General features: G+C 36.3%; 1 protein-coding gene across 6 annotated transcripts in view; it reads right to left on the bottom strand.

The window, feature by feature from the left end:
- Positions 1 to 726: 726 nt before the first annotated feature.
- LOC107552859 (protein tyrosine phosphatase type IVA 3-like) overlaps positions 727 to 9,881 on the bottom strand; it is a 46,222-nt gene continuing 37,067 nt past the window's right edge. For all 6 annotated transcript variants that reach the window (XM_016234880.1, XM_016234879.1, XM_016234878.1 and 3 more), the window contains 3 exons: positions 5,200 to 5,330; positions 2,622 to 2,696; positions 727 to 1,818 (listed from right to left, as the gene is read on the bottom strand). In XM_016234880.1, coding sequence (XP_016090366.1) covers positions 1,701 to 1,818; positions 2,622 to 2,696; positions 5,200 to 5,330 — 324 coding nt within the window. In that variant the 3' untranslated portion in view covers positions 727 to 1,700. The remainder of the gene's footprint in view (positions 1,819 to 2,621; positions 2,697 to 5,199; positions 5,331 to 9,881) is intronic.

Raw genomic sequence — 9,881 nt, 5'->3', positions numbered from 1 at the left:
CATCATCTTCAGGACCACAAATGAATGTGGTCAGGATAAACCTGAGTCTTGCACCATCCTTTATCACAAAAGCAGCACTAGCGATGATATCTAAATATATTCATGAAAATGTTAAATTTGTTACATTATTTTGCAGATCACATTGGTTTCCAGAGACATTTCAAGATGAACTATTAAATTTATTGAGGCCACAACTCATCAAAAGATTACATATTTGCAAATGCAGACACTCAACAGATGGTGGAGACAGTAACAAAAGTGACTAAACAACATGTGAGACAGAGAAGCCCTTATATATGTGTGCAACATTGAGCTGCTTTATTCACACTTTTTTTTTTTTTTTTTTATAAATGGGAGCCATATGGACTATCAAGTGTTCAAATTTGCAGAAATGCAAATTTGATAAACACCTGACCTCCTGTCTTAAAGTTCAGCTCTAAATTGGAGTAAGCTCAGTTTTAAATATGTCCGTTCATGGCAAATGTAAACAAAACATAACCATAATTAATTTGCTTATTCTTCTCATAGACACAATTAAACAAAGATACTCTTTTATTAGATATTTCCTTAATATTTGCTTCACTAGCTGTTGATTTTGATTTCAAAGGCAGAGAAATTTCTTTATCCCAGATACAAGGTCTTATGTATTTCATATTAACAGATTAATGACGCATGTGATGCAAGATCATTTCAGTACCTGACACAGATTTATTACCCCTTTTTTTTTTCATCTTCACTGGTGTCTATATCACCACTAGTTGGGCAGATTGATTCCTGTGATTCCAGATTTCATTTCCTACTATACGGACAAGACTAAATATTTTAAGCCTCACTTTGAAAAGTTCATTTTGTAATTCCACAGTAAGTGTCCACAATACAACTAAACAGCCTCGCATGAGCACTGAGTGTAAACAGCAAAAAATAAATAAAACTGGCAATTCAAAAATGCTGTACTTGTACGCAGCACACGATTTTACATGTGAAGTACATAGTGTGAGGTCTCCCTCTTGTGGCTGCTGTGTTAAATTAAAACAGAACTACTGATCTACAAGTGTGCTCACTCATGGATTTCTCTCAGTTCACTGCTGCGATACTGTGGCACAGCAAGGTGTCAGATTAGCTGGATTTCTTTTTTATGAGCTTCAACGTGATTTCAAAGCAGCTAAAACATCCAAAAACCAAAAACCAAGCAGCCAGTGGTGCAACAAACTTGAATCCCAGAGTAGATTCATGATTCAAAGTAGAAAAAAAGGGCTAGGTTAAACCACTCACTCACATCTTCAAATAAGTACGGCGACATGCATTCAGAAACTTCTAAATTTCAAGAGAGGGAAAGAACAGGGTAGTCAAGCAGTTTCATACGAAAGCGTGAGCATAACAACAGTGATTCTGTTCTATGAGCAGGTGGCCGGTGGCCATGATCATCTTTGGATTGCGTGCTGCTGGTACAGTGTGATGGGTGGTAGCTGAGGATGAGGATGAGGGTGGGGGGGGGGGATTTGTGTGTAAAGACAAAATTCAAGAGGATCGTCTTTCACAGCCCTGAGCTGGTGAAGACCCTGTGTGCGGGGGTCTGACATATACACTAAAAGGGGGTTGAATTCCCTTCCTGAAATGTTCAAATGCACTAGATTGGTAATTCTAGTCTGGTTTAGTCCATGAGTGACTGGTTCCTTCAGTGGCAGGCTGGTGAGACTGGATCACATGAGGCAGCACTTGCTTTTGTGGTTGTGTGGGTCTTTGAAACGCAGTCTCTGTTTGGGGCGGTACTTCTCCAGGTACGTCAGCTGCTTGCTGTTGATGGCGCCCCGACGTTTCCTGGGGGGGGGGCATTAGTTATATTCATTTTTTTTAATCAATGTTTTTTTCTGTTTATAATAATAGTAATAATAACGATATTAAACGCACATAGACAATTAAGATATATGTTAAACCCTAAATCATTCATTTGTTTATAACAATGAAAAAATTTATATATTAAACACACCTACAAGCTTGTATATATAAAACATAAAAGTATATGTAAGTATATATAAAATATATTTAGCAATATACTAAATATTTTGACTTAATAGGATGTTAAATGTTTGTTAAATGTATACATGCATATATACACACACATGTATATACATTAGAAGCTATATAAAAATTATATATTAATATACTAATATACACTTTTAAATATTAATATCTTAATATATACACAAATTAATACAGAAAATATATATTACAGTTTTTCAGTAATATACACAAATTTTTAATGGCTTAAATTAAATGTATGATAATATATGCATGTATGTACATTAATCTTTATTTTAAGCAGTATTTTAATTAATATAAGCAGTTATATTTTATTGATTGTTTTCTGTAATGCATTAGCTCTGTGTTGTCTGCTACTGTTGTATGTCATAATGGTGTCATAATGTATGTCATAATTTTTTGACTTCATAATTTGCTTGCCGTAGAATTAGCCGTGAGGCATTAATGATGCACAATATCACTGTTGCATCATTTACTGTGCTTGTACTGTATCGCTCACTGTATTGACTGGGTTGTATCGCTGTTGTACCACTCTGCTGCAAGGTGTTGGTAATGTATTGTTAGCTGTAATGTATACTTACTGTCTAATCAACTGAATGGCGTCCTCATATTTCATTCCGCTCTCTATAAGTGCCAGAGCCACCAGCACTGGAGCCCTGCAACATATACATACATGCACAGTGTTTAATGCCAGGAAACAATATGTTTTCCAGGAAAAGTGACCCATTCAGCCCTTCTCAGCAAGGATAGGATACCACCTAATGCATCAGAGAACAGGTCTGCAGTTACAGTATCTTAAATTTTTCTGAGTGGCAAGATTCATTATTCTACAACTTACATTACAGTCTATTCATCAAAAAAAGCTACTGTATGGCTTCAAGACTTGATATAGACCCTGGCAGCCCAAATACCAATTCATTTTCAAAAAAAGAAGAGTTGGGGAAAAAAACAATATTCTTCAACATTTCTCTTTTTATGTTCCATGAAAAAGTCACACAGGTTTAGAATGACACGAGGGTGAGTAGATGACAATTTTTATATCTTAAAAAGATAGCCCACCCAAAAATGAAACCTCTATCATAATGTACTTAAGCTTATGTTGTTTCAAACCTTTATTCTTTTTTTGGTGGAACAAGAAAGAAGGTATTTTGAAGAATGTTGGTAACCAAACAGTTTTGATTCCCCTTTGACTTTTCACTGTATTTTTTGTCCATACAATGGTAGCCAATGGCAACCAAAACTTTTTGGTTACCAACATTCTTCAAAACATAATTTTTCTATGTTCTGCAAAGGAAAGCAAGTCATATGGGTTTGGAATGACATAAGGGTGAGTAAATAGAATTTGACAGAATTTAAATTTTTGGATGAACTATCCTTTTAATGACATTTAATTTGAATGGCAATGCATTTTAAGCAATCATTGTAATTGTTTACAGAGCAGTTAGATCATTATTTTTATTTTTTTCGAGGGTGGGGGGAGGGCCTAAACGTCATTACGTGCTAATCCCAGATTTACTAAAATACAATAAATTTTGATTTGAAAAGTGTGTCATTCCCTGTCAGAGACCTTATTTTTACTGTTTGCGCTCAGGGTCCTGACAGCTTTGAAGTCTCCTGAGTGTGCCCCTTTCCAATGCGTAACAACACAAACTCATCCTGCTAAAGCAAACATTGGCTCTGACAAAAACTGCTGAGGGCTCCCACAGGAGCTGCAATCTACGTCAGAGAGAATGGTGCTTAACTTGTCATTAGAAGCGGTCAGGGGTCAGTGTGGGAGGAGGGCAGGCAGGTTAAACCAGACTGTCATTAGCTTACCACTCCTGCAAAACCACCACATTTGAGCGTCTGGCTCAACAATTCAAGCGCCACAGCTTAATTAAGGTCTGTGTGTTTTGATAGCTGGCCGGATAAGAGGGCAACACCGTGACTACACCAGGATCCCTCACTGAAAAGAGATATGAAGGAGCAATTAAGATAGCTGCTTATTATTCGCTTTCTATTTCATCTTCAGATGTCAACCTTCAGATGCTTTGAATAATAAACTTGGATTAATATTGTGTGTCCGTTTGGATGGTTGGTTTTGGCACACAGCGGTCAGGCAGGGAGAATGGGTTTGACCTGCAGAGGACACGGGCCAAGACTGAGAAGCCTGTCGCTGAGGGGTATTTGGGGTAAAGCAAAAAAATAAAAAATAGTGATGAGAAACCAAATGTAAACAGCAGAACTCAAACACTACACTAACACAAGCCAGCTTAAAGCTATTACACACAGTCCTTGATTGCATTCTGAGGGAAAAAGAGCAACAGATCCTGGGAAAGGCTGTTGATATGTTTGAGAATTTTTGTAAGAGAGCGAATCGAGCCACATAAAGCCTGACCCATCAAATTCAGATGTGCATTTGCACGTCTACAATTTCTGAACAGCCACAGCAGCAGGCTGGAAAATTACTAGGACTACATGGAATCTGCATCTGCAAAATATTGTAGAAAGCAAAGAAGATTATCATTTGAAACAATTCTATTTCAGTATTATTTATATACTATGAATATTTAGAATTGGATAATTTTTTTTATTTTTTCAGTTTGCATGTTAATTTTAGTTTGTTTTAACTTTTTTTCATGTAACATTTATACTTTATTTCAGATTTATTTTCAATTACATTTTCAAGTCATTCAATTATGAAAATTATTTAATAGTTTAATTTTAGTCAACATAAACAACACTGATTTGAATGGCTATTGTTCACATATTTCTAGATATCTCCCAATCCTTGTAATTTTTGTAAATATAATTGGATAATTATACAATTATACTAGTATAATTATACTTACTAGGATATTTCACCCAATTTCCAATCAGAATCATCACTTACATTGACTTAGGTGAGTGTAATAGAAGAAAAGTACGATATTTTAGCAAAAACAGTCATTAAGTGTCACATCCTCAACCAAAATAGGGTTCTTTTGAGTTGCCAGATCATTCCACTGTGGAAAATTAGTGCAAAAAAAAACAAAAAAACACAGCAATTCAGTGCGGCCACAGCACTGGCTTGGCATACTGGTTAGATAAAGTTGAGCTAATTTCTTAACATATCACACAGACGGCTATAGCTTTGGCGTTAGCAGCACTTCTGCGATTACAGAATAGCTTGGCACTCACCGGCCCAGTCCGGCCACACAATGCACAGCCACACAGCAGCCTGGATCTTCACAGAACTTATTCTTCAGCAGACTCAGCCAGTCATCCACGATCTTGGTAGGAGGAGGTGCGCCGTCATCGAAAGGCCAATCCTGAGGGAGACAAACAGAAGAATGAGTTGACATTTATTATCACTATGGATAACTATGTGTCTGTATGTTATTATATTTCGAATTGAAAGGGAAACACTTATATTGAGAGACACCAAATACTAGCAGATAAGATAAAACTGAACAAGTTAAGGGGTAACAAATGACTCCAGTCACCACCAGCAGATGGTGCTCTATAAAGCTTCAGCTTTATGCGTCATCTCAGATTCACAGTAATCTGCAAATCCCTCTAATGATTCCTGTGTGATTTTCACAAGTTCTGCAACCGCAAACATGGCACGTTCACTAGTCCAGTCAACTCCACCAGTTCAATCGATTGATTTAACACCATGTGCAAGAGCTGAATCATCAGAAATGTTGAATTATGTAAGAGCAAACAGGGAATGTTCACAATTTTATTCAATAAGCTGTTTCATCAAAGTCATTAGGTACTTAAAAGGGACAGTTCACACAAAAATGAGACAATTTTCATGTTTTTTCAAACCTGTGTGATTTTCTTCTGTGGAGCATAAAAGATGACATTTTGAGAATGTTTCAATTCTTTTTGACCATACAATAAGGTCAATGGGTTTAAAACAACACGTGACCCAACACACTTTAACTGTACTGACCAAAAAACAAAAACAAAAACACAAGACAATCTTCAAAATATCCCCTTTCTGCTCCAATGAGAAAAAAAGTCATACAGGTTTGAAGCAACAAAAGTGTGAGTAAATGATGAATGAACTTACATTTTAAATGGTAAACTTCTCATGTTCTTTAAAATTTTAGGACTTGATCTGTGGTTGGATCCTCATATGCTCTACACGCTTCAGAGAAACATTGAGGGTTTTGATAAATGCTTCAGCAGATCAGAACAAACACATACAGTCTAGGCACAATCTGACCTGCATGCAGATATTAAACACTTTTATCTTTACAGGGAGCTTTTCATGTTAGACTGACTGACTGAATGAATAAAAAATAAATAAAAAAAAGTGCTGGGTCAAAATACATTGACAAACAAAGCATGGTGTTTTGCATTGCTGCTTTCTCAGAAAAGGAGACATTTATAGGGAGTGAGCTAAGGAGACCATTTTCTACGAGGACCGTCTATGAGAATCAATTGGTTTAAAAATAACTTTTTAATCCACTAAGAGGTTAATAGGCCCCTCCTTGTCTGGTATGTCAACAGTAGGCTATTAATTCCAGGAGTCCATTCCAAGATGGAAGTGCTCTGGTACTCTTGCCAGGGCACACCGACTCCAGAACCAGCAGCGTGGGGCCTAATTGTGGAAAATGCCCTGGCATTTTCTCGAAATGCATACCTGCTATTCCTCCAGCAACTCGAGCTTCTGCTTACAAGAGAGCAGGAGAGGTTTGAGGCACCTGTTTGCTGTCAACCAACACATCAGTTTCATTGCTTCCTTTAAAGGGGTTCTTGTTTTAAAACTAGAATTTGGAAAACGAAATACTGACATAAGGCACATAAAATGTCAACAAATCCACTCATTTATCTGTTTTCTCATCAAAAAGAAACATTTTGTGATCTTTCATGAACTATAAAATAATTTAAATGGCTATGTCAGTATGATTTATATTTTTTGTTTTGTTTTAAACAGTGTATCTAGACTTTTTACCGTCTTATGCTTGTTCTACGAGACAAATGGGATCCAACGGTGTAAAAATGGGGCGAATGACCATTTAAATCCATCTGCAGTTGCTTGAATTGGAGAGGAAATCCTGTTCCAAGTTTTGAACCCCTTGCAAACCTATTGCCTCATCTCCTCTTATGAAGAGCAGAAGTGATCAGTTTATATAACAAAACAAAAAAAGGACACACACAACCACACAGTCGGTAAACAGAAAGAGAGAAAGCATACAGCAAACAAAGTCAACATGCAGAGAAAACTAAGTAAGCCATTCTGAGGTAGTACTGTGGCATTCAAAACACCGTTCAAACAATGTGACATATTATCAACTTCTGTATCATCGTGAGAATGTGCGGCAGGATGTTAGTCTGAACAATGGAAGAAATTTTGCAATTCTGGTTTGCAGCACTGGTAATATTGCAGCAATTAGATATTTCACTATTAAAGCTAAAGTACACTAAAAACCTTTTTTCTACACAAGCTGAAAATGCAATGACAACTATACTGCAAAACTATACTTCATAGGCAAAATTATTAAAGTTTCAAAAGTTTGGAGCAAGTATGGGAAAAAAGCAAAAAAATAAGTTTCTTATGAAATGTATTCCTGGGATGGCAAAGCTGAATTATTACTCCAGTTTTCAGTGACACATGATCCTTCAGAGATCATTAATATCTCTTCTGATTTGGTGCTCAAGAAAGATGTATTTTTTCAGGATTCTTTGAAGACAAATAGCCTTTATTAAGAATGGAAATATTTTATAACATAAATGTCTTTACAATCACTTTTGATCAATTTAATATATCCTTTCTCAATAAAAGTATTAATAAAAATCTTCTGACCTCAAACTTTTGAATGGTAGTGTAAATGCTTTCTCTGAATCTGAAAATAGCTGAGCCAAACTGCATCAATACAGACTGGACTTGATTTAAGCTTAATTATTTCCAAAATGTGTAATTACTGTTTTTTTTCCCTTCACCATTAGTAAGCCATTTGTACGTTTATTTCCCAGAACAGTATACACTCTATGGCTCTATGGAACTATCAAAACATTTCTCTGTTTGTTTAAGTATCCTGACTAGCCTGACAACAGCAACACTGGCTCAACCAATAGTGTGAGTTTGGGTCAAGACTGTTTTGTTCCAACCAATAACAGACAGGGCAGTATTCTGCAAAACCTGTTTAAAAATAGTCATTATTTTTGCAATAATGTTTTGTGATGCTACTGATACAGAAAATACACACTTTAGCTTTAAGTAACCAAGTACACTACTCAAATTGATCTTCTAAAATATTGTTGAGGAACAGCTATGGAAGTTATTCACATACTAAACAAAGGCACTAAATCCTGTCTAGATGAATGAAGTCATGTTTTTTACCAAGCTCCATGTTTTTTGATGGAGAGCCATGGACTGAAGCATTACATCTTATCCAGCTGAGCATAAACACAGCAGTGATGTTTCAAACAGACTCTGTAGTCAATAGTGTTTCTCTCTTGCGGAAAACTGGCTGTTCTCTTGATAGCACAGAGGAGGAAATTGTTTTACATAACTTCTCATGCACCTCGCAGAGTTTTTAAAAGTAAAGCCTGAGATGCACCAGCATGCTGGATAAATTCAGTGGCCTCAGGTTAATCTAAGAAGCTTAGATAGCTACATTTCTAGAATTCTTGAATACATAGTGTTAAATATATAGTGTCATGTATATTTCTTCTCATTTAATGAGAAGTTCAACAGAGTGAAAGGGCACAAGGGTGTATAGGACTTAATAAAAAGTGCAGAGGGAGAGAGATCAAGCTCCCCTCAGGCTGCCATGGTAACGGGGAAATGTTGACAAGCCAAACTGAAAACACATGTGGATGTTGGATTCAAGTAGTTAAAAAAAAAAGGTGAAGGCAGAGAAAGATCTGATGTTTGGCAGAATGTTATAGGATTGTATCCTCAAATGTGGAGTTCCCTTCGGAGCACCAGACAAAAAGCAGCCTCATCTCACTTCAGTTGACATCATATGACATGACTGGGAGGCCAATTCAAACAGCACGTGTGTTCTAGGACTAGATGAGCACTGAGGGGCTGTGGTCTGTGCTAAACAGGATGATCCTCATCCTACATATAAATCCAGACAGAGGCTTTACATGATATCAGAGGGAGCCAATCACCTTCATACCACTAATGTGGTACCACAAGTACCACTAATTACAGCAGCATCACTGCAGTATAGCAGGAGTGTTAATTAAAGGAAGGGTGGTATGGAGTGACAATGCCATGATCGGGAAATTGTCCAAGATTATTATATTTAGGTGATGGAGTGAGTGTGTGCGCATCAGATACGCATGTACTGCATGTACCTCTACAGAACAGAAGGTCAAATGCATATAAAGACAGAAAAAAGGCAGAAAAGCCAAGATACTAACTATAGGTCACTCTATAAGAGTTATTATTACACTGAGAAAATTACTTTTTTTTTTCAGTTTTCTTTTATTATTTTTTAAATGTCAGTCTGTAACATATAACTAACCCAATACACTTTAGAGATCAACTGATGGATATTGAAGAGGGAAAAATTTAAGGGGGTCTGAATACTTTCCGTACCCACTGTAAGTGTCCGTTAACTGATATGTTAACCTGATTATTGCTTTTAATTATTGTTTTATTTTTGCTTTGACAAAATGATAACTAAATAATAAGACTACAAATAATAATGTCCTAACTGAATCAAAAAACACCATTTATATTTAATAACAAATTATTTTTAACAATACCTTTGCCTGAGTTTTCAAACCAAAAAATGAAGGACTGCATGGGAGGCATCCCCCCCCCCCCCCCCCCCCCCAAAAAATACATCAAAACAACTAAAACATACTCATATAAACTCAGCAAATAACAAAAAGAAAAAGAAACTAAG

The sequence above is a fragment of the Sinocyclocheilus grahami genome, unplaced genomic scaffold (assembly GCF_001515645.1).
Source record: "Sinocyclocheilus grahami isolate Dianchi unplaced genomic scaffold, SAMN03320097.WGS_v1.1 scaffold459.1, whole genome shotgun sequence".
Classification (NCBI taxonomy): Eukaryota; Metazoa; Chordata; class Actinopteri; order Cypriniformes; family Cyprinidae; genus Sinocyclocheilus; species Sinocyclocheilus grahami.
The sequence above is the reverse complement of the archived record's forward strand: the minus strand, read 5'-3'. Positions and strand labels throughout refer to the sequence as shown.